This window comes from Bubalus kerabau, chromosome 5 (genome assembly GCF_029407905.1).
Source record: "Bubalus kerabau isolate K-KA32 ecotype Philippines breed swamp buffalo chromosome 5, PCC_UOA_SB_1v2, whole genome shotgun sequence".
NCBI lineage: Eukaryota > Metazoa > Chordata > Mammalia > Artiodactyla > Bovidae > Bubalus > Bubalus kerabau.
In genome coordinates, this window is record NC_073628.1 from 42,075,664 (window position 1) to 42,101,766 (window position 26,103).

Here is a 26,103-nt window from a genome sequence, read left to right on the forward strand (position 1 = left end):
CAGCGACTGGCCTATAGTAGACACTGATTAAACATTTGTTAAATGAATTCATAAGTGAATAAATAAAAATAGAAATATTGTTGAAACCAAGTTGCAATGGATTCAAAAAAACTTTGTTTTAGCTATAATCAAACCACAAACATTTATGAAACACCTATAATTCTCATTCATTTTGTATCAAATTTTATAGCTCAGTGCCTGTATTTTAGTAAAACTACATAGCATATTTCTTAGACAGGTGGCTGGCTGGATGGCTGACTGGATGGATGGATGGATGGATGGCTGAGTAGCTAGATGGCTGAATGGATGGATAAATGCCCCCAATAAAGGGAAGACTGCAAGAAAAGCCAGCATGTTGTCCATAATCATTCACAACAAATCAGCAAGATGATGAAAAATATATTTATGACAAAATAAGTGATTCACAAAAGTTTCTCTTTTTGAATATTGCAGGACAAAATACTGAGCTACAGTAACACAATTTAGATAAATATGCCATGAATTCATAAGTGCAGAAAGAGGTGAACACACAGTTCGGTTCAGTTCAGTTCAGTCGCTCAGTCGTGTCCGACTCTTTGCAACCCCAAGAATTGCAGCACGCCAGGCCTCCCTGTCCATCACCAACTCCCAGAGTTCACTCAGACTCACGTCCATCGAGTCAGTGATGCCATCCAGCCATCTCATCCTCTGTCATCCCCTTCTCCTCCTGCCCCCAATCCCTCCCAGCATCAGTCTTTTCCAATGAGTCAACTCTTCACATGAGGTGGCCAAAGTCTTGGAGTTTCAGCTTTAGCATCATTCCTTCCAAAGAAATCCCAGAGCTGATCTCCTTCAGAATGGACTGGTTGGATCTCCTTGCAGTCTAAGGGACTCTCAGGAGTCTTCTCCAACACCACAGTTCAAAAGCATCAATTCTTTGGTGCTCAGCCTTCTTCACAGTCCAACTCTCACATCCATACATGACCACAGGAAAAACCATAGCCTTGACTAGACGGACCTTTGTTGGCAAAGTAATGTCTCTGCTTTTCAATATGCTATCTAGGAACTGGTAAAATACACTTGGGAGCATGATGTGTTGGAATGAGTGATTAAAGTAAATAAGAGTAACATGACAGAAAGAGAAGGCTTGTTTTTGAGTTCTGAAAATTCTTATCTTATGATTTGCAACTGCGAACACTTCGGAGGTTGCACCCTATCCTTGCTCTCCTAGTAATAAAAACTTATACAAAAGACTCTTCAGAGCTAAAACTGAGTTATCAACCAAAGACACTGCCTGTGATAGTTAAAAAAAACAAGGAGCTTATACATCAAAGTTACAAGTCTTTGGTGAGGCTTTTAACTCTTCTTAGTCAATAGTTTATTTAGACACCTTGGCTTCTTTCTCAAGCAGCTGAAAAAGACAGAACAGTGTCAGAGAGGAGCGTTGGAGTGGAAACAACACTAAGTGAAAACCATTCCCAATGTCCGCCTTATCACAGAAGCTTAAAGGCAAAACTAGAAACTTGAATAAAACAGGAATAGCATCTATTAAAGGAAGGTTGCTGGGTCATTCTAGTGATAATCAATCAATTGAGACTATTACCAGAACTCCTAAAGTCAAGAGAAATAATAAGCTGTTACAAATAAGTTATAAACAAAGTTAATTATGCTTTAAGCAAAGATCACCTGCTTTTAATCTGAAGCTAAGTAAAAGAAATTTTAATGAAGAAAAAAGTTGTAGGTATTCCTGTCACAGGTTTAATGGATATGTGTTTTTGTTTTGTTTTTCCATTAACTGTAAAAATATGCAATGCTTACTTACCTCTTTAGTCACTCATAAGACATATGGCTATCTTAAAAAAAATATTTCAGTAGATCAATGTCAAAGATCTTGCTCAAAGGATCACTAACAGGGCCCATAAAAGGCATGGACATAAATCTACTTTGGGGGACAGGCCAATAAATCTGTAGGTATTTTCTGTCTGCCTTGCAAAACCCTTTCTCAGCTATCTTAAGGGATAAGGAATTCAATCTGTACATTGCAGCCAGAGTGATACCAGAGAAAACGTCAGATAGCGTTACTTCTCTGCTCAAAACTCCTTCCAACGGCCTCTCGGTCCATGACGAGGCATCCACAATCCGGCCTGTGGACCCCTGCTCCTCTGGCCTCCTCTGCTATCAGCCTGTGTCTGTTTCACTCCCTTCTGGCCACTCTCTTATCCTATCTGTCTCACAAAGTAGCCAGGTATACTGCCGATTTATCTTCTTTGTACACGTTGCCTCTACTAGGATGATCTTCTCCCAGGTATCTGAAAGTGCCACCTCACTTTCTCCAAGTCTGCAAAGATAACACCTTTACAGAGATGCCTTACTTTACCATACCTTCATGACATTTCCTAAATACCTAATTTTTTTCTATTGCATGTGTAACTTCCTGGCATGCTCCATATTTATTTATTGATATTCTGTTCCCTATCCCCTATACCCCAGGAGGCACTTAATTCACAGTTGTATCCTCAGGGCCTAGAGCAATGCCTAGTACTTTGTAGGAGCTCAGTAAATATCTATTGGATGACTAACGGTAGTAGAGGGTTAAATACGATGAAGTCAACAAAAGGGACTTGTGAGGTCTGCTTTATACCTGAGCTGTTCCCTAAAGGAAGAACAGGGAGGTTGTCACATAGCAAAGGGGTTGAGGGAGGAGACACAGCATTTTACCTGAAAAAATTGCATGACAAGAATCAGAGAAGCAAATATGAAGGAATGTTTAAAATTTAACATTTTAACATTTAAAATGTTTAAACCCAGTGGAGCAGGGAAATGGGTATTTTAAAATGCTTCTCATTTAAGATGAGGGTTTTTCAGTGACTCATTTACCAAAGGTTCAAGACATCTGAGACATTTTAATTTCCCTTTGTCATCATGAAATTTACCTATCTCTGGTAATACTTCTTATATTTAAATCTCTTTTGATTTTTGCTTTATGTATCTTTGCTTCTTTGTTGTTAGGTGTCAATATTTTATCATGTTTATCTTCTTTGTGAATTGCACCTTTTAGCATTAAAAATAGTCATCTTTCTTTCATTTAAAACAAATTAATTTTAAAAAATAATAAATAAATCCATTGTGTCTGACATTAATATAGCCACTCAGCTTTTCCTTTTGGATGGATGTTTGCATGGTTTATCTTTTTTCCTCATATTCTTATTCTTATCCTATTAGCATATTTATATTTAAACTATTCTCATTTAAAAAAAAGACATATATGGGTCTTGTTTATAAATCAAATTTGACAATCCCTGCCTTTAAATTATGGAGAAGGCAATGACAACCCACTCCAGTACTATTGCCTGGAGAAACCCGGGAATGGGGGAGTCTGGTGGGCTGCCGTCTATGGGGTTGCACAGAGTCAGACACAATTGAAGCAACTTAGCACCAGCAGCAGCCTTTAAATTATAGCTCTTAGCCTGTTTATACCTAATGTGATTATTGATATGGCTTGATTTAAGAATACCATTTGCTGTTTGTTTTCTATTTGTCTCATCTTTGTATTTTTGACTTCTCTTATTTGGGGTTTAAATAATATATATAAATAACATAAATAGTATTTTATTTTATCTCCTCTATTATCTATGTTCGGAGAAGGCAATGGCACCCCACTCCAGTACTCTTGCCTGGAAAATCCCATGGATGGAGGAGCCTGCTGGGCTGCAGTCCATGGGGTCGCTAGGGGTCGGACACGCCTGAGCAACTTCACTTTCACTTTTCACTTTCATGCATTGGAGAAGGAAATGGCAACCCACTCCAGTGATCTTGCCTGGAGAATCCCAGGGATGGCAGAGCCTGGTGGGCTGCCGTCTAAGGGGTCGCACAGAGTTGGACACGGCTGAAGCGACTTAGCAGCAGCAGCAGCATTAGCTATGTTACTATATCTTTTTGTATTTTTAGTTATTTTAGGGATCATAATATCCTTCCTTAAACTATCTGTGCTGTGCTAAGTCGCTTAAGTCATGTCTGACTCTTTGGGACACCATGAACCACAGTCTGCCAGGCTCCTTTGTCCGTGGGATTTTCCAGGCAAGAATACTGGAGTGGGTTGCCATGCCCTCCTCCAGGGGATCTTCCTGACCCAGGGATGCAACCCATGTCTCCTACGTCTTCTGCATTAGCAGGCGGGTTCTTTACCACTAGCGCCATAGTCTATATCAAATTAATATTAAACTATCTCACAGATGAATGTAACAACCTTACAATAGTATATTTCCATTAACTCTCTTTCTGGCTTTTATGTTCTTGTTTTTTATACATTTTTCTGTTTTATGAATCAAAAACACATAATTATTATTTTTGCCTTAAAGAGTTAGTAGTCCTTTAAGAAATTAAGAACTGAGACAAAATGTTTTATATTTACCACATTTTTACCATTTTGAGTCCTCTTCATTCACTTATGGATTCCTGAGCTTCTTCCTGGTGTCATTTTCTTTCATTCTGAAGAAAGTACAGAGACACTCTCAGCTGTTCTCTACCAGGCCTCAGTAAATGTCACCCTGCATTTGTGCACCCTTGTTTCAGGAAGACATCGTGGCATTTCTCATGCAGATTTTCGAAGTTCCTTCTCAAGGTAGTTCTCTCACTTCTAGTATTTTACCCTGCAAATCCTATCCACTTCAGCAGAAATAAGCTCCAGTATCACTTTTTTCTACTCTTTGAAGTTGTTATTGTCTGCCAGGCAGAATGTTGGGACCTAGGTAAAGCTCCTATATTTTTGGATTGCTGTCTTGTGTGGTCTGTCGCCGAGTGCACTGAAACAGCAGCTTTAAGCCTTTTATCCAGTTTTACAATTGTTTCGTGTTTATGGCACAAAGGTAAACCTGATACCCATTATCTATCATCTATGAACAATATTTCTTTGATAGCTTATGTTTTCTTCAAAGTCTTGGAATGAAATTAGCCCACTTCGATTAATGGGAAATGTTCACAAAACAATCTAATTAGCAAAGTCAGTTATTATCAAACCATCGGTAAATCATATTTTCTTTTTCTCAAAAGTCTGAACTTATTTTTAATCCAAACAAAGGGTTGGATTAAACAAATACACCAAACAAATACACCTTTCCAGGACAACAGTCTCACTTCTTCATTCAAAGAACAATGGCTGGGTAAGTAGGTAGGTACAGAGATAGATAGGCAGGCAGGCAGACAGAATTCAACATTTCCATGAATGTGTTATCTAAATAGTAAGTACCAATACCTTTGATTTTTCTTATGGATCCTTTCTTTACTTTTCTCTTATGATAGTAATTTACCTTTTACAATAGTAAAGGGATAGAGGTAGTGAAGCTATTAAACCAAAATTGACATCACTCTCACTGTCTCTTATCTATAGTGTATCTGAATTCAGAATATTGCAATATGTAAAAGTAATCTATCTAACTACCTGGATTTTTCCATAACAGATATATGTTATAGACATGGAAATACAGGAAGTACTTTCACCCTATCACAGGCTTATGAGGCCTTAAATAACAGTACTTATAACAATTTCCAAAAATACTTTTATTTGGTGCCCCAGATAATTTTATAGCTGAGCAATATAACATAATAAGTCTCTAGGTGAAAAAAGAAAAAAAGTAAAACAGAAACTCCAGTCTGGAGATCTTGATTCTGCACAACATAAATTTCTTTATGCCAATGAGCTATATTTAATTCTACTTTGAATTTTTGTCTTTTCATGCCTTTAATTCCTTTTTGTTGTAGTTGAGGAGCTTACCATTTTTTTAAAATTGCATTCCGCTGATCATTCTCTTTCCTCTGATATGATGGGGAGGACTTCTTGGTACTATCTCAACATTCTTGTCCCTAGGTACAGTATAAGTTCTGGATATTTCTTATCATCAGGGGAATAAAAGAGAAAGGAGAAAAACTAGACTATGCAGAGTGAAGTTCTGGAGTAAAACTGATCCTTCTCTCTTCTGAGATTTTATTAAATACCTTATCCTAGGATGGACTTTTCCTAATTTTAATGCTACATTTCATATGGTTTCCCTAGAATCCTTGACTTTCCACAAAGAGAGCCAGCCTAATGTTTACTTTAACATTTCAGCAGTTTCTCTTCAGCAGCTATTTCCAGTAGCCTTTGCTTATAACTTACTTAATAATTAGGTTCTTACTGGAGATAGGGGTGACAGTGTAGGTAAGACTATATGTAAGGGGTTTGGATGTCACCAGAGGCCAAACTCTGCAGCATATCTGTATTCCACTCTAAAACCTTTATTGCCCACCCTAGGCCATTAGTACCCCAAGACTGTTACCACAGAGTATCCCCTTTCCCTTTGTTTGGTGATGGTAGGGTGGTGGGTGTGAATGTCAGTGCTGAATAGTTTTAACTGTTTGGGGCTTTAGCAATTAGTACTGGGAAAGGGAAAATCTGTGCTGTAGCTTCAATATGCCATCTTCATCTAAAGGCAACCTTTACTTGATTTTTGTAATAATTCTGAAGACTATTAGCTTTGCCATTTTAAAATGCAGAGAGATCAGTATGTCAATGAGAAGATTAAGGAACATTGTAAATTTTTCATTACTTAATTTTAGTTGAGTTCCTACAACATGCCAAACACTTTGCTATATAATGAGGATATAGGAAGAAACAAGATAAGACATAGCCACTGTCCTAAAGAGCTTACCCTCTAGTTGAAGAAACAGACACATAAACACCAGTAAAATAAGTCTGATTCCCTTGTAGGTCAGTTGGTAAAGAATCTGCCTGCAATGCAGGAGACCTGGGTTCAATTCCTAGGTCAGGAAGATCCCTGGAGAAGGGAATGGCCGGCATTCAGAAGTTGTTTTGTGGAATTTACTCGACGTTTAAATGCTCTTTTGATGAATTTGTGGGGGAGAAAGTGTTCTCCCCGTCCTACTCCTCCGCCATCTTGGCTCCTCCCTCCACTCCAGTATTCTTGCCTGGAGAATCCCCATGGACAGAGGAGCCTGGTAGGCTACAGTCTGTGGAGTCACAAGAGTGGGACATGACTTAGCCACTAAACCACCACCACCACCAAAATAAGTTCGGTGATAGAAGAAGGTATCAGTCAGTTCAGTCACTCAGTCGTATCTGACTCTTTGCAACCCCATGGACTGCAGCAAGCCAGCCTCCCTGTCTATCATCAACTCCTGGAGCCCACTCAAACTCATGTCCATTGACTCAGTGATCCCATTCAACTATCTCATCCCTTGTCATGCCCTTCTCCTCACACCCTCAAACTTTCCCAGCATCAGGATCTTATTGAATGAGTCCATTCATTGAACCAAGTGGCCAAAGTTTTAGAGTTTTGGCACCAGCATCAGTCCTTCCAATGAATATTGAGGACTGATTTCCTTTAGGATGGACTGGTTGGATCTTCTTGCAGTCCAATGGACTCTCAAGAGTCTTCTTCAACAGCACAGTTCAAAAGCATCAGTTCTTCAGTGCTCAGCTTTTTTTTAATAGTCCAAATCTCACATACACATATGACTACCGGAAAAACCATAACTTTGACTATATGGACCTTTGTTGGCAAAGTAATGTCTCTGCTTTTTAATATGCTGTCTAGGTTGGTCATAGATTTTCTTCCAAGGAGTAAGTGTCTTTTAATTTCATGGCTGCAGTCACCATCTGCAGTGATTTTGGACCCCCCAAAAATAAAGTCTGTCACTGTTTTCACTGTTTCCCCATCTATTTGCCATAAAGTGATGGGACCAGATGCCATGATCTTCGTTTTCTGAACGTTGTTTTAAGCCAACTTTTTTCCTCTCCTCTTTCACTTTCATCAAGGGGCTCTTTAGTTCTTCTTTGCTTTCTGGCATTAGGGTGGTGTCATCTGCATCCCGGCAATCTTGATTCCAGCTTGTGCTTCATCCAGTCCAGCATTTCTCATAATGTACTCTGCATATAGGTTAAATATACAGGCTTGACGTACTCCTTTCTGGATTTGAAAACAGGCTGTTCTATGTCCAGTTCTAACTGTTTCTTCTTGACCTGCATACAAATTTCTCAGAAGGCAGGTCAGGTGGTCTGGTATTCCCATCTCTTTAAGAATTTTCCACAGTTTGTTGTAATCCACACAGTCAAAGGCTTTGGCATAGTCAATAAATCAGAAGTAGATGTTTGTTCTGGAACTCTATTGCTTTTTCAAGGATCCAGCGGATGTTGACAATTTGATCTCTGGTTCCTCTGCCTTTTCTAAAACCATCTTGAACATGTGGAAGTTCACGGTTCATGTACTGTTGAAGTCTGGCTTGGGGAATTTTTAGCATTACTTTGCTAGCGTATGAGATGTGTGCAATTGTGCAGTAGTTTCCGCGTTCTTTGGTATTGCCTTTCTTTGGAATTGGAATGAAAACTGTCCTTTTCCAGTCCTATGGCCACTGCTAAGTTTTCCAAATTTGCTGGCATATTGAGTGCAGTACTTTTACAGCATCATCTTTCAGGATTTGAAATAGCTTATCTGGAATTCCATCACCTCCACTAGCTTTGTTTGTAGTGATGCTTCCTCAGGCCCACTTGACTTCGCATTCTAGAATGTCTTCACACTCATTCTAGGTGAGTGATCACACCATCATGATTATCTGGGTCATGAAGATTTTTTTTTGCATAATTGTCATATCCTTGCCACCTCTTCTTAATATCTTCTGCTTTGTTAGGTCCATACCATTTCTGTCCTTTATTGTGCCCATCTTTGCATGACAAGTTCCCTTGGTATCTCTAGTTTTCTTGAAGAGATCTCTAGTCTTTTCCATTCTATTGTTTTCCTCTATTTCTTTGCATTGGTTTCTGAGGAAGGCTTTCTTATCTGTCCTTAGAAGGACTACCTCATAACAAAGATGCCTTACATAATGTCAGTGGGAGTTTTTCAAGTTAATAAAATACAAAGTCCAGTATTTAGGATATAGCAGATACTCAGAAAATGTTCATTCTCTACAATGAACTGAATGATTGTGTACTGCCAACATGACATACTGAAACTCTAATCCCCAGTGATGATATTTAGAAATTGGAACTTTGGGAGGTAACTAAATCATGAGGGTAAAACACTTACAATGGAATTAGCACCTTTATAAGAAAAGGCAGGAGAAATCTTGCTTACTCTAATTTCCACCATATAACAAGACAAAGACTATCTATAACAAGGTAGAGGGTCTTCATCATGATCTTTGTCTCTACAGCCCCCAGAGCTATGAGAAATAGTGTTCGTTGTTTAAACACCTAGTTTGTGATATTCTGTTATAGCAACCCAAGCACCTTCCTGAACCTCCAAAACTTTTCAGAACACAATGGCATTCTGTATTACCTACTTCTAATGTTGTTGGAAAGAAGCCATTAGACAGTGTGCAAAGCAAGAATATTTATTATCTCTAAGTACAAGCAGATGAGAATGAAATTCTGAAATACAGACCCAGATCATGCAGGTTAAGTGCAGGATCTGCTTAAACCAAGACACTGTAACTTGAGAGTTTAGAAATGTACCTGCTATCAGCAGGAGAGGAAACACTTAATGATGAATCTTAAGTAAATAATTAAATGAGGCATCTGTGGTTACCAGACAGGGAAATAAATATATTTTCTCCCATTCTTTCCCTGGCCATTAAAGTCTTAAGTCCATAGTTCTATCTACTAGATGATGGTCTCAGCTGAATGAAAACATAGTCATCATAAGACCTTGGGTTAAGATGTTCAGCCCAAAACCATCCCTTGGGGTTAGAAGTAATGTTTCAGATTCTCTTCCTTCTGGAAAAAAAATTTAAATCCATCAACAGTCACTGACAATACAACCCTTCTGATTTTAATGGAATTCATTATCCTGCACTCTGTATTTGCATGGAGTCTTTTCATCAAGGGGACAAAAATCATTACAGGGACTAATTAACCTTCCCAATGTCCCTGTCAGAAAAGAAAATTACAATGTTACTATACATGCATCTACCTAACTACTCAATCAATTTCACAAATATTAGGGAAGGCTAAAAACAGGTTCAGGTCAGTATTTTAATAAAAACAAACTTTCAAAAATTCTCAATTTCAATTTAAGCACTAGGCATGTAATAATGCAGATGCAATCATTTCTAAATCAATTTTGACCAGTATATTTAAGTAGAACGCAGAGATAAAGAGGAAAAATAATACTATTAGGTCATTCACTGAAAGCAATAATTTGTTTCAAAAGTGTGTTATCTTTTATGGCAATTAGAATTTTCAAGTGTTTCTAAAATAGAATATAAAAAATGTTCTTGGTAAGATGATAGAAACACAGGTACACAGATTGTAGGCCTGTATGTTCTTCCATCCATCTTTTCATTCATTGATCTATCCATATATCCATGTTTTATGCATTCAACAACTCTTTAAAGTCAACAATCATAGTAACAAAAATCCAGAAGTGCAAGCAAAACTCATTTTTGTTTAAAATTGTTAAGGAAAATGTCAAAGACCAAATGAAACCTAATGAACAATTAGGATTTTAATAGGGATAGATAAACATAGAAAGAATTACAGGTAGAAGGAAAAGTCTGGATCAAACTACATAAGAAAAGAGAATGTTCAGGAGAAGATCAATGAATATAAGTAAGCTAACATAAAAACTTATGATCACTTATTACCATTTATAAGTGGAACAAATAAGCGAATTTGCCATAGGGAGAATTAAAGGATCGAAACAGGAAAGGCAGTTAGGATCTAGATTTTTGAAGGCTTTGAATGCCAATACAGATAATACAGAGATCATTTCATTGTTAATGATGAGCCACTAAAAACTGCTGAGCAGTAAAATAATCAAAGGATCTCTTCTGGAAGTCTAGTCCTGGGCAATATACAGAATATATTGTATGAGACACTGATTGAAAGTAGAAACACAAGTCAAGAGACTTCCTCAGTACATAAAAGTCTATACATATATCAATTGCTGCTAAGTCACTTCAGTTGTGTCCGACTCTGTGTGACCCCATAGATGGCAGCCCACCAGGCTCCCCCGTCCCTGGGATTCTCCAGGCAAGAACACTGGAGTGGATTGCCATTTCTTTCTCCAATGCATGAAAGTGAAAAGTGAAAGTGAAGTCGCTCAGTCAGTCGTATCTGACTCTTAGCCACCCCATGGACTGCAGCCCACCAGGCTCCTCCATCCATGGGATTTTCCAGGCAAGAGTACTGGAGTGGGGTGCCATTGCCTTCTCCAATACATATATCAATTACTTATGTTTTTAACACTTGTGTATTGGAGAAGACTCTTGAGAGTCCCTTGGACAGCAAGAAGATCAAGCCAGTCAATCCTAAGGGATATCAACGCTAAATACTCATTGGATGGACTGATGCTGAAGCTCCAATACTTTGGCCACCTAATGTGATGACCTGACTCATTGGAAAAGACCCTGGGAAAGACTGAGGGCAGGAAGAGAACCTGGCAATAGACGATGAGATGTTTGGATGGCATCATCGACTCAGCGGACATAAGGCTAAGAACTTTATATGTATTGACTAATTTAATCCTTAAAACTAACTATAATGCAGATATTATTCACTCCATTTTACAGATTAAGAAACTGAAACACAGAGAATTCCACACCAGGCTTGCTGGCTCCAAATCCAACATTCTAAAAATTAAAATAAAAAGAAAGCTTCTATTTGTTGAGTGTCAACTATATTAGTTTGTTACAGATTCCATAACAAAATATGAATGACCGGGAGGCTTAAACTACAGAAATTAATTTTCACACAGTTCTGGAGGCTGGAAGTTCAAGATCTAGGTGCTGGCAGAGTTAGTTTCTTCCGAGGTCTCTCTTTTTGGCTTTCAGTCACTCTTCTCTTGCCTACTTGCGCAGCCCTGACGTGCTCAAAATTCTCCTTCAAGAACATCTGTCAGATCAGATGAGGGACAACGCTCTTGCCCTCTTTAACAGCCCTATTTTCAAGTACAGTCATATTCAGAGGTACTAGAGACTAGGACTTCAACATAAGAATTTTGGAGGGACACAATTCAGTTCATAACACGCACTATGTGTTAGATATTTTATGTATGTTCTTAATTAAACCTCAAATAGCTATACAAGATTCATCCTACCACATACATTTAACAAATGAGGAAATCAAGGTTCCAAAATTTTTGATAACTTGTCCAAGTTCACATAGAAAAATAAATAGACTGAGATTTCACCCCAACTCTATCTGATCTTTCCACTTCAGGAATCTAAAAACTGCACTTACAGGAAAATATTTTTGTGAGGACACAATGGGTTAAAATTAAGACACATACAACCTTTCCCCTCAAAGTTGCCAAGAACCAGTGAAAACTCTTGTTTAAAGGTTCCTAGAAACTACATGAGCATGTGTGGAGATATATAGCCCATAGAAGCAAAACTTGATGAGAGGCATGTGAATCTCACACATTCATCCATTGCTAAAACAGCATTCCCAGCACCTGAAAAGATGCTGCTGACTAAGCAAAATGTCACCAAGGAAGTGCCAGAGTCAGATCCAACAATAAAGTAATTATTGCTTCCACAGCAGAAAAGAAATGCAGACTGAGCTTTCATAAATTTACATGAAAGTTCTCACAGTGTCTGTCCTTTGATAAATGACCAAAAAGGGGAGAAATAAATGAATTTTCTGATTAATTAGTAGAGAAATAAGTGAGATGCTTTAACAAGGAAATTTTTACAAAAACCCTTTAAAGAGCCTGAGCAGAGGAAAAAGTAATTAAAATGTGTGTAACAGGTGAGAACATGGCTAGTTACCATGTCAGAGACAGGCTGAAATAAGAGGAAGCTTTGTTTTTTTCATTTTTAATTGTTGTCCTTTGGTGGAATGATCTGCCACTAACAACAGAAGAAACAGATATTAAATCTCTGATGTCAACCTAAAAGTATGTTATTATTTCACTGAATTTGAGTAAACTTTTGAAGTCATGGGATATTATTAATTAATTACAAGCTCTTCTGGGATACCCAGGTGGCACTAGTAGTAAAGAACCCACCTGCCCATGCAAGAGACGCAAGTTAGATCCCTGGGTCAGGAAGATCCCCTGGAGAAGGGCATGGCAATCAACTCCAGTATTCTTGCCTGGAGAATCCCATGGACAAAGGAGCCTGGTGGGCTACAGTCCATGGGGTCGCAAAGAGTCGGGCATGACTGAAGCAACTTAGAATGCATGCACAAGCTCTTCTGCCTTACTTAAAGTTATTAATACTTAAGGTCAAGAATGATGCTTTACAGTAATTGGTTTGTTGGCTAAAGTCCCTAGCATATAATGGCTCAAAAATCTTTGTTGAACAAACAAATTAAGACTCCTTAATGAATTTTTGAGCATGTGCCTTTAGGATATCATGAAGTAAAATGAGACATTTACCCTCTTTACCCTGTTCTTTGCCTGACTCTTTCTTCCTGCCTGTCTTAAAGAACTTCTCTGAGACTAAAGAAGATCAGCCCTGGGTGTTCATTGGAAGGACTGATGTTGAAGCTGAAATTCCAATGCTTTGGCCACCTGATGCGAAGAGCTGACTCATTGGAAAAGACCCTGATGCTGGGAAAGATTGAGGGGAGGAGGAGAAGGGGACGACAAAGGATGAGATGGCAGGATGGCATCACCGACACAATGGACATGGGTTTGGGTGGACTCTGGGAGTTGGTGATGGACAGGGAGGCCTGGCGTGCTGCGGTTCATGGGGTCGCAAAGAGTTGGACACAACTAAGCAACTGAACTAAACTGAACTGAGACTAAAGATAAAAGAAAAGAGAAAGGAAAGAATAAAAGAGGGCCATACATATAGTAATGTAACTTTCCATGTTACTCTCTCCATACATCTCACCCTCTCCTAGCCTCTCCCCATGTCCATAAGTCTAGTCTCTATGTCTGTTTCTCCATTGTTGCCCTGTAAATAAATTATTCATACCATTTTTCTAGATTCCGTATATATGTGTTAAATAGATAGCCAACAGGAATGTGCTGTGTGGTTCAGGAAACTTAAACAGGGGCGCTGTATCAACCTAGAGGGGTGGGATGGGGAGGGAGATGGAAGGGAGGTTCAAAAGGGAGGGGATCTATCTATACCTGTGGCTGATTCATATTGAGGTTTGACAGAAAACAACAAAATTCTGTAGAGCAATTATCCTTCAACAAAAAATAAATTAATTTAATAAAAAAGAGGGGCATGCAAAGACCAGGGATGAGAATGTGTCACGAACCAAGGATTATAATTAATCCGATTTGTGGTACTTGAACAGAGAAGGCAATGGCACCCCACTCCAATACTTTTGCCTGGAAAATCCCATGGACGGAGAAGCCTGGTAGGCTGCAGTCCATGGGGTCACTAGAGTCCGACAAGACTGAGCGACTTCACTTTCACTTTTCACTTTCATGCACTGGAGAAGGAAATGGCAACCCACTCCAGTGTTCTTGCCTGGAGAATCCCAGGGATGGGGAAGCCTGGTGGGCTGCTGTCTATGGGGTCGCACAGAGTCGGACACGACTGAAGCGACTTAGCAGCAGCAGCAGCAGCAGCAGCAGTGGTACTTGAATCATACACATACACACAAATCTCAAATAATGGTATTTGCCGTGAGATGAGTAAGAAGAAATTGTGGGAGTATAGCAAAGTAGCACTTAATTCAAAATGATGAGAAGAATCTGAAAAGAGCCTCCCAAAGAAAGGGGTTTTGAGCTGTAGTATTGATGGATAACTTTCATTGTCTATGGTCTATGTGTCAGACACTGTTCTAAGTATATTATGTGTGCTGATTCATTTAATCCTTACAACCCTCCCATCTCCCTCCCCATCCCACCCCTCTGGGTTGATACAGCACCCCTGTTTAAGTTTCCTGAACCACACAGCACATTCCTGCTGGCTATTAAATGGTAAGGATTAAATGAATGACGGAGAGAATCCTTACATCATTCATTAAATTAATGATGGAGAGCATCATTCTTGATTTTTTTTTCAACAGAAACAGATTTTCCCTGACAAAATAGGGATTATGACCCTTAAAACAGCACTTTTAAGAAATTTTATAGGATTTCTCACAGTGGGTTATGATCTTTGTGCATTTCTTTGGAAGCAAATATCTTGCATTATAGCATATTGCTAACATGTTAGGCCCTCTCTGTCCCCTCACCAAAACAAACAAACAAAAAATGACTATAGAATCTTCATTCATTCATATATTTATTCACTCATGATATGAACACTTAGTGCACACAAGACGTGTTTCAGACCTTGGTTTAGGTCTGGAAATGAACAATGAATAGGACATGGGTCATACTGCCAAAACCCTCAAACTTTGATGAGGGAAAAATAAATTAAAATGGAATCCAGTAACAATAATAATAATACCATGCATGTGGGAGAGAAGAACCATCTCAGAGACTAATAGCCACTTTTAGGTTGACTGATATCATTACTTAAGTGATCTGTACTTGTTAAAGTAAATGTGGTAATAGTACCTATCATTGCGAGGATTAAGAGTCAGAACATATATTTAGAATAGTATCTGACACTGAATGTGCACAATAAAAGTTATCGATACTATGGCTCAGACATCCTCTTTTAGGGGAGCTATTTCCACTTTCTTCTTTCATCCACTTTGGATTAAATTTTGCTTCCTGTACTCCCGTAACAACTTGTACTTACTCATTTCATAGCAAATAATGCTATGGTATTTTAGGTTTGTGTGTATGCGTGTGATTCAAGTACCCCAAATTAGATTGTTTACCATCATTGGTTCATGACACGCTCTCATGCCTGGTCTTTACCTGGCCCTCTTTTATTTCTTCTTTTCTCTTCTGTAATACAATATCAGCAAACAAACATGAAATAGAACCTAGAAAATCTTCAATAACTTCTGTTTACTTTGGGGGTTGTTCACAATCCCAGCCCCTGAAACTTCTGACTACCATCCTGAACTGTATAATAGGTTTCCTTGGCTTTATATGTAAAACTGCTTATTTATATGTGGTTATTTACATATATTTACATATAGACTTTCATTAAACATGTATATGTGTATACACATGCACATATATAAAATTGTATATTCATGTATATTCTGAGAAAAAAGTATCATTTAGAATTACTGGTTTTTTATTTTATGAAAGGCCTTTATATTTATGCAATCTTTGGGACTCCCTTTTTAATTCAATAGTACATTATTAAAGTTAATTCATATTTTTGCTCATGCTATAGTTTAATTTTGAATACTATTTAATATTTCATTGCATGAACATAACACTATTTTCTTAGGCTTCAAAATCACTGCAGATGGTGACTGCCGCCATGAAATTAAAAGATGCTTAAGCCTTGGAAGGAAACCTATGACAAGCCTATACAGCATATTAAAAAGCAGAGATACCACTTTGCCAATATAGGTCTATATAGTCAAAACTATGATTTTTCCAGTACAGATGTGACAGTTGGAACATACATGAAGCTGAGCACCAAAGAATTGACGCTTTTGAATTGTGGTGTTGGAGAAGACTCTTGAGAGTCCCTATCAAACCAGTCAATCCTAGAGGAAATTAACCCCAAATATTCACTGGAAGGACTGATGCTGACACTGAAGCTCCAATACTTTGGCCACCTGATACGAAGTACTGACTCACTAGAAAAGACCCTGATGCTGGGAAAGATTGAAGGCAAAAGGAAAAGTGGATGGCATAGGATGAGATGGTTAGTTATCACCGACTCAATGGACATGAACAGGAGCAAACTCAGGGAGACAGTGGAGGACAGAGGAGCCTGGTGTGCTACAGCCCATAGGGTCACAAAGAGTCAGACACAACTTAGTGACTGAATAACAGCAACAATAATACCCATTCTTCTGTAAATGGGCATTAAGGTTATTTCCAGGTCTTTATTATGGTGGCATACTAAGAATATTCCTATAAATGTCTCCTGTACGAAATTCTCAAAAGTTTCTTTACAGTATATACCTAGGACTAGAAACAATGGCCCACAGAATATGTAAATATTCAATTTTATGAGATAATGCCAAACTGATTTTCTATGCCAATTCATGCTCTCACCAGCAATACATGAAATCCTGCTACTCCACATCCTCTCTATTTGGTATTGCCAGTCTATTTTTCCCACCTAAATGGATACAAAGTGGTATTTCATCTTAGTCCTGTTTTGCTTTTCCCTGATTATAACAAAGCTTAATATTCTTTCATATACTTATTGACCACATGTGTTTCCTTATCTGCAAAAAGTCTCATTTTGAGTCACTTAGTATTTATCAACATGTTGTTCATCAAACATTTATGAAATAAATCTTGTGTCAATTATGCATAATGTACACATCTTGCAGTTTGTAACTTGGTTTTGCACTTTCTTAATTTGGCATGATGAATAAAAGCTCTTATATTTTATTTTATTTTTAAATTTTATTTTATTTTTAAACTTTACAAAATTGTATTAGTTTTGCCAAATATCAAAATGAATCCGCCACAGGTAAGGGCAAGTTTATTACCTCTTCCACATGGCTAGCTCTTCTTGTATTTTAAAAATCATTCCCTATCTCCAATATTAGAGCAGTATTCTAAATATTTTATATATTAACAAAACATATATATATATATATATATATATATATGTATTTTAAGGTTTTAAAGGTTTGCTTTGATATTTAAATTCTTCATCCATGTGGAATTGATTTTGGTGCATGGTAGATAATAAGGATCTAACTTTCTTTCCCATGTGTATAAAAAATGTATTGAGTAACTCCTCCTGTCTCTACTGATCTATCGCACTGCAAGTTCTATACATCAAAGTTTCAGATACATAAGTGTTTTCAGGTTATCCTACATTCTTAGTCAATCTGTCAGTACTGGGGACAGTAACATGCTCTCTTAATTATTATAACTTCTCAGTGCCTTGTGGTAAGAGGCACCCCCTCTTTCATCTTCTTTATAAGTATCTTGCCTGTTCTTGACACCTGCTATTCCATTTAAAATTTTAATCAGGTTATTAAGTTTCAAGAACAATACTGCTGGGAATTTTGTAAATGTCATTCTCTATATGTCATTCTCTATATAGATCAATTTGTAGAAAAGTTTACATTTCATATTAAATATTCCTATTAATAAACATAATAGATATCTTTACTTATTTTTTATTAATGCCTCAATAAAGTTTTATAATTTTTGCATACTTTTTGTTGCTATTATTATAATAAATAATGCCTTCTAAAATTATGTGTGTGCTTGCATGCTCAGTCATGTCTGACTCTCCATGACTTCATGGACTAGAGCCCACAAGGCTCCTGTGTCTATGGAATCTTCCAGGCAAGAATACTGGAGTGGGTTGCCATTTTCTACTTCAGAGGATCTTCCCAACCAGGGATTGAAACCACATCTCTTGCATCTCCTGGATTGGCAGGCAGATTCTTTACCATTGTGCCCCCTGGGAAGCCTTTTCAAAATTATATTTTCTAGTTATTTGTAACTAATGTTTATATATACAATTGATTTTTGCTTACTGATTTTATATTCAGACCCTTACTAAACTATTATTTGTATCAACTTGTTATAGATTTCTTATATAGAGTTCGTAGTTAGTAGTAGACAATCATATCATCTACCAAAAATTTTTAATTTCCTCCTTTCCAAACTTTAGGTCCTTAATTTCTTTTTATTGTTTTATAATTAGGTAGGACCTCCTATAACACTGCTAACTAGAATTGGTGATAATGGCCATTCTTGTATCAATTCTCAACTTTAAAGGGAATGTTTCTAATATTTCTCAATTTAGGTCTTGTGTGTGTGTGTAAGAGGAACCTTATCATATTTAAGGATATTCTTTTCTATGCCTCTGATGATTAGGTGGGGATATAAAATTCTAAGTTCTGTGGTAATGTAAGAATCAGCAAATCAAACTCATAAGACTCTCTTACCCAGATCTTATCCAGTACTGAGCTTTTCTTTGCTTGGAAGAAAAGTTATGACCAACCTAGACAGCATATTAAAAAGCAGAGACATTATTCTGCCAATAAAGGTCTGCCTAGTCAAAGCTATGGTTTTTCCAGTAGTCATGTATGGATGTGAGATTTGGACTAAGAATTAACGCCAAAGAATTAATGCTTTTGAACTGTGGTGTTGGAGAAGACTCTTGAGAGTCCCCTAGACTGCAAGGAGATCTAACCAGTCCATCCTAAAGGAAATCAGTCCTGAATATTCATTGGAAGGACTGATGCTGAAGCTGAAACTCCAGTACTTTGGCCACCTCATGCGAAGAGTTGACTCACTGGAAAAGACTCTGATGCTGGGAAGGATTGGGGGCAGGAGGAAAAGGGGATGACAGAGGATGAGATGGCTGGATGGCATCACAGACTTGATGGACGTGAGTTTGAGTAAACTCCTGGAGTTGGTGATGGACAGGGAGGCCTGGCGTGCTACAGTCCATGGGGTCGCAAAGAGTTGGACACGACTGATCTACTGAACTGAACTGAGCTTTGCTAATAATTTTAAGGATGGAAGCCATCAAGAGGCACAAGTAAATCAAGGAGAGATCTAGGACATCCCATGTGGCTCTTCAAATCCTTACTTCTTGCCAGAATGATGAGGTGCTTAACTAAAGTTTGTGAGACTTAAACATGTTTAGGTTCTAAAACATCCATTTTGTACCCCCAGATAATTATGGGGCTTACATGATATTTTCTGAGTAGCCATGTCTCAAATATTGATAGATTACAATTTATTTACCATAAGCAATCCTATTCCAGAGACATACTGAAAAGAACATTCCATATATAAGGACTCTCCTCCTAGCAAATATCATTTCTATGTCTACTTATTAGAAGGTCAGTTACCAGACATGTATAAATGGGTATTAGCTTCAAAGAGAAATAGATTATAGACCCGTACTTCAATTTCATACTTAGCTCAAAGTCTTTTCTTGCATCAAGTATTGCTATTGACAACATGATCTACTATTTCTCCTTGGAAATTTCTATAGACTGTCTTTTGTCTTTCATGTTATTTTTCTGTTATTTTTTTGATGTGCATCTTATCTTTTCAGTTTGGTATTTCGGACCCATTATTCTCAGGTTTGTCACCTTTCTTAAGTCTTACTTCTGTGGAATCTACCTCCATTACTTTCTCAAAAATCACCTCTGTATTTTTAGTTTTCACTTTTCTGGAACTCTTAACGTCCACATGTTGGCACTTCAATTTCTATCCTCTATTTCTCTTAATTTTCATTTACATATTCTGTGTATTAAGCTGTTCATGCTTCTTCCTTGAACAACTCTTTGCTTTCAAGTTCCTAATCCATTCATTCCATTATTTATCCCATTCTACTTATTGGGCTCTTTATTTCAAGTGTTATATTTCTGATACAAAATATTTGGATCCTTTTATATTTTTCTTACAAGTCTAAAATTTTAATTTTTTACTGGGTTTTATGCTTATCTGAAATTCTTGTCCTTCTGTTCTAACAATTCTGCTTTGCATGACATCTGTAACTTATGTTTGTAGCCTTTTTTCTTTTCTTTTAAAGAAGTTATGCTCCTCTCATTGCATTTGCCTGTGAGTTTATATTTCTGCTCTGGATATCTAATCACTACCCCAAAGTAATAAAGCTCCAACCCCAAGTAAGTGGGTAACAGAAGTCTGAGGTGTGGCTGTCAAGCCCCACAATAACCAGTTAGGTATTGGAGGTCCCAAGACAAAGGTGGAGAAGAAGTAAGAGCAGAACTCAAGTGGTTTCCTACCCTAGTTGAATCTCATATAGCCTCACTGGCCAAACCTGGGCTAGGCTACCACTATCTCCCTACCATCAACAGTTCAAACATCCATCTGCTCACCCATGGGTTTCTTTAATTTTTATTATCTCCTGACCTTGAGGGAGTAAACGAGAAGCCTATACCAATTTTGTATTTATCAGTAACAGGATTCAAAACTATAATTGTTTATTCACTCCTCTGTGTCTTCTATTCTGACAAGACATTGAGCTTCATAAATTGAGGAATTATCTCAACTTTACATCTTTAGATCTATATAGCATATGGTGTATAAGCTGACATTCAATAAATAATTCTGGGTTGAATGAATAACCTCTTTACTTAAAGTTGGAAATATTTCACTAAAAATTTTCTCCAGTGACCACAAGTTACCACTGGTCTCTTCTTTTATGACAGCTTATCTTTTATTAAACATCTGTTTCCCTGGAGAAGCCACACAAGCTCGCCAGCCCTCTGTTTTCTGTCTAAAGGATTCAGTGCAGCAGTAGCCCTTACCAACACATGAAACAGGTCTTATACTTCAAAATTAAAGAGAAAAGCGCCACATGACAAACAGTCAAAGAGCATATTTATTACCAGAGTTGAGTTGTTTCATAATTTTGTTGGACTCTTTGTGACCCCATAGACTGCAGTACGCCAGGCGTCCCTATCCCTCACTATCTCCCAGAGTTCACCACGTTCACGTCCATTGAATCAGTGATGCCAATTTTACTTACTTTCCATAATTTTACTCATTTATTTTTTGAAAGCAAGGATCATGTATTTCCAGGGGGAGGGAATCAAATTATGAAATTTCCTGTAATTTCAAACTAAGGGTAAATTCTCAGTATTATGAAGTATAGAATTTTACAAGGAGATAGAATAATGTAGAAGATAGTACAGCCTAAAGAGACTTGCTTTTAAATCCAGCTCTTCCATAAACCACCTGCCTGACTTTAAATAACTCACTAAATATCTCTAAATATTTCCCTCAATGCTAAGGTGAGAGAATCGAAAGGCAGAATGACACAGAAAATCAGCGGGGGTTGAAACCCAAGTCACCCACTTTCTTACTATGGTACTTACATCAATTTCTTAAATATTTTAGCTTCAGTTCCCTTGAAAATAAACAGCATCATTTCTTTCTTATAGTTGCCATAGTTTCAATGAAATAATATATGCAATATACCTTGTACAGAGAGGTTATATATTAATTGTTTCTAAAATGTTAGTTTCTTCCCAACAACCCCACATTTTTTCAGGTGGGATATAGCTTTCAGTTTTATAAAGTTACAAATCTAGATGATTTATTGAAACTAAGCTCATTTCTCTAATCTAAGACAGAGGCCTACCCAAGTTTCCATATTGTATTATTTCTCCTGAAAGCTAACAATTTCTTTTAGATCTCAACCTTCAGTCATAAATGATCTAGAAGTTACACAGGTGTACTTCAGTTCTTCTAGATGGTAAACATTCAGTCATCATTCAGTTCAGTTCAGTTCAATCGCTCAGTCGTGTCCAACTCTTTGCGACCCCATCAATCGCAGCATGCCAGGCCTCCCTGTCCATCACCAACTCCCGGAGTTCACCCAGACTCACGTCCATTGAGTCAGTGATGCCATCCAGCCATCTCATCCTCTGTCGTCCCCTTCGCCTCCTGCCCCCAGTCCCTCCCAGCATCAGAGTCTTTTCCAATGAGTCAACTCTTTGCATGAGGTAGCCAAAGTACTGGAGTTTCAGCTCTAGCATCAGTCCTTCCAAAGAACACCCAGGGATGATCTCCTTTAGAATGGACTGGTTGGATCTCCTTGCAGTCCAAGGGACTCTCAAGAGTCTTCTCCAACACCACAGTTCAAAAGCATCAATTCTTCAGCGCTCAGCTTTCTTCACAGTCCAACTCTCACATCCATACATGACCACAGGAAAAACCATAGCCTTGACTAGACGGACCTTTGTTGGCAAAGCAATGTCTCTGCTTTTCAATATGCTATCTAGGTTGGTCATAACTTTCCTTCCAAGGAGTAAGCGTCTTTTAATTTCATGGCTGCAGTCACCATCTGCAGTGATTATGGAGCCCAGAAAAATAAAGTCTGACACTGTTTCCACTGTTTCCCCATCTATTTCCCATGAAGTGATGGGACCAGATGCCATGATCTTCGTTTTCTGAATGTTGAGCTTTAAGCCAACTTTTTCACTCTCCACTTTCACTTTCATCAAGAGGCTTTTGAGTTCCTCTTCACTTTCTGCCATAAGGGTGGTGTCATCTGCATATCTGAGGTTATTGATATTTCTCCCGGCAATCTTGATTCCAGCTTGTGCTTCATCCAGCCCAGCATTTCTTATGATGTACTCTGCATATAAGTTAAGTAAGCAGGGTGACAATATACAGCCATGATGTACTCCTTTTCCTGGTAAAAGTCAATGTAAGGAGAGGAAAAGCAAAGGAATATGCATATATCATTTATATTTTTAGCATCAGCAACTTCTTCAGTGAAATATTCATCTACCAGTGATATACACTACAGAATTATTTATTCACTGGGGCAACAACATGGAAATCAACATCGGTGGTTTAAAAAGAAATGTATGTGTCATTGCTTATATCTGTGAAATGAATGAGCAACCATAATGGGACAGTGTAATGAATTTATGGCAAGGGACAGAGGAAGGAAATGATAATCATAGTCATATTGCTATGGGGGTATCTTTGCTTTTGGCAGCAAAAATAAATATCTATTAATTATACTAAAATGAAATGTGCTTGAGTATAGCACGAAGAAAACAGATAACTCCAGTTAAATTATTATGTGTGTCAATGATCAGAAACAAATGAGTCTGTGCCAGGAAGTCTCTACTGAGCAACTTATGTAACAGAGCCATCAAGTAAGTGATATGACTTGATGGTTTCTGTGAAATTAAATACTATATCATGGTAGTTGTATCAAAGTAAGAGTAATCAGAACTCTTGCCAGTGATCCAAGTGTTGATCATGGGACAGTTTCTCATCTTTCACAAGGGCTCTTTAGGAAAAGGTATCCCAAAGGATTCAATCCATTCATTTTTATTTATCCTGAAAAGCCTGCAGCATAACGTCATAGATAGGCTTCAGGGTTTTGAATTAAATGGGATTATGCTTCAAAAATTTACTTGTTCTAATAATGAAAGTAAATAAATTCATTCATCATTGTAAAATTTAAGAACCCTACAATAAAGACAAGATTCAAGATTCTAGAGATAAAAATAGGGCATCAAGAAGGGAATGAAAATCTCAGACACATATTAGCCTTGAACAATAGTTTGGCTGAGTATATCCAACCAAGTTTTTAACATCGTCTCTTGGACATCTAGTAGGAATTCCATGTTCAGCCATAGATACTGGAATGCCATATCTTCCCCATCTCCAAACTTGCTCTAATCCTGGCCTCCTCCACTTCAGCTGGTGTCCATTCCTTCTTTCTATTGCTCATAATGGAAATCCTGAAGACATTCTTGACTTCTTGCTCTCTTTCATAGCCCAGACCAAAATGTTAGGCAATATGCTGACTTTACCTTCAAAATATATCAAGGATCCTAACACTGCTCAAAACTTCCATTGCTACCACCCTGGTCTAACTCACTAACAGTCCCTACCTGGATTGTGCAATGGTCTAATCTGCCTAGACTGCATTTACCCTCAGCCTCTATAAAACTATTCTCCACCCAGTACCCAAAGTCATCCTTTTAAATTATGGCAGATCACATCACCTGTCTGCTCAGTACTCTGCAATAAATACCCATGTGCTCAGAGCAAAAGCCAGAGTCAGTAAAATAACCAACAGAAACAAGGCCAGATGACCTCATTCTCCATTTCCTGAGTTCACCTCCTAGATTTACTGCTTCTACTCCCATCTCCTCCACTCCAGCCTCACTGTCCTCTCTGCTTCCCCTAACACAGAGAAGGCATATTCCTAAGAATTTTTAGACTGGTTGCTGTCCCTGTTTGCAAAGCTCTTTCCCTAAATAACTACACAGGTAGTTCTTTCACCTGCTTCAACACTGCTCATTTTTTATATACTCTACAGTGTCTACCCTACCGTATCTAAAATTGCAACACACTCCCACTCAAATACTGCTCACCTTTACCTGCTGTACTTTGTTTTTCCATAAAAATTTTATTTTTTCAACAAACTACATTATTTATGTATTTATTAATTTTAGTGTGTCTTCCCCTACCCACGGCCCATCCACCTGGCTAGAATACGAACTCCAGAATGGCAGGCATCTTTGTTTTGCTGAAGGATCCATTTTGAATGCCTATAACAGTATCAACATAAGTTTAAAATTCAAAAAATAGGTAGTAGGAAAGTACTCAAGAAACAAAGAAATGGATATAGAATTCATGGTTTACTCACAAAAGGAACAAACGTCAGACTAGACTCAACGAACACTGGAAGACAGTGCAGCAGAGTTATTCGTTTCTGAAGAAAATTAACCTTGACTTCCATACCAAAACAATCAATAAATGGACAGAGTCACTTTTTAAAACTTTGTATTTTGCGTCTCATATCATACTTAGTGAAACACTGCAAGATATAATACAAGGGATTCTCATATACCCTTCATGCAGATTTTCCAAGAGTTACCATTTTATGATGATTTTCTCTCTCTCAATTATATATTATATTATCTAGTTCTATATACTGGATAAAATAAAGCAAACATGGAGGTTTAAATGAGTATAATGTAGAATCATTAACTAAATTTATTGAAATCATTAACTAAATTAACTAAATTTATGATGTATCTTCATGAGAACACTTGTTTTTGATAGTAGTCATATAATAAATACATAAGATTTGCATAAACTTACTTATATAATTATATATTTGGATAATAAAATTAATGAGTCTATAGCCAAACTGAAGATAGAAAATATTAATATATATCAATATCTAACTCATGTATCCGATTAATATTATACAGTATCTAGGCATTTATTAATAGTATAATTAAAGAACACTGTTAATTTTAGCTGGGGAGTCCACTAGAATACCACTCAAGAATCTCTTGTAAGCTGGAATGTTATTCTGAAACTTCACGTATATCAATCACTAAAATAACAAAGTACATATTTTATGCTAATAAAATTTAATGTTCAAATAATGTTTATTCTGCTTTCTGGTATCACCATTTGTAAAAATAGAAGTCCTACTTAATTGCATTTTTTAAAAATCGTTGTATGTGGTTTATCCAAATTATCCTAAATATAACTTAAGGGTAGCCCTTTCATTAGGCATGCTGCTGCTGCTGCTACTGCTAAGTCGCTTCAGTCGTGTCCGACTCTGTGCGACCCCGTAGACAGCAGCCCACCAGGCTCCCCCGTCCCTGGGATTCTCCAGGCAAGAACACTG

The 26,103-nt window shown here is 37.6% G+C and overlaps 1 protein-coding gene across 9 annotated transcripts in view; it reads right to left on the reverse strand.

Moving 5' to 3' along the window:
• LOC129652658 (disks large 1 tumor suppressor protein-like) overlaps positions 1-26,103 on the reverse strand; it is a 690,295-nt gene that overhangs the window by 269,188 nt on the left and 395,004 nt on the right. The window contains exon 4 of one of the 9 annotated variants that reach the window (XM_055581521.1): positions 340-1,390. The exons of 7 other annotated variants lie outside the window; for them this stretch is intronic. In XM_055581521.1, coding sequence (XP_055437496.1) covers positions 1,358-1,390 — 33 coding nt within the window. In that variant the 3' untranslated portion in view covers positions 340-1,357. Of the gene's footprint in view, positions 1-339; positions 1,391-9,445; positions 9,743-26,103 lie in introns of those variants that run through there. One more of the 9 variants, XM_055581522.1, reaches the window with a different exon arrangement.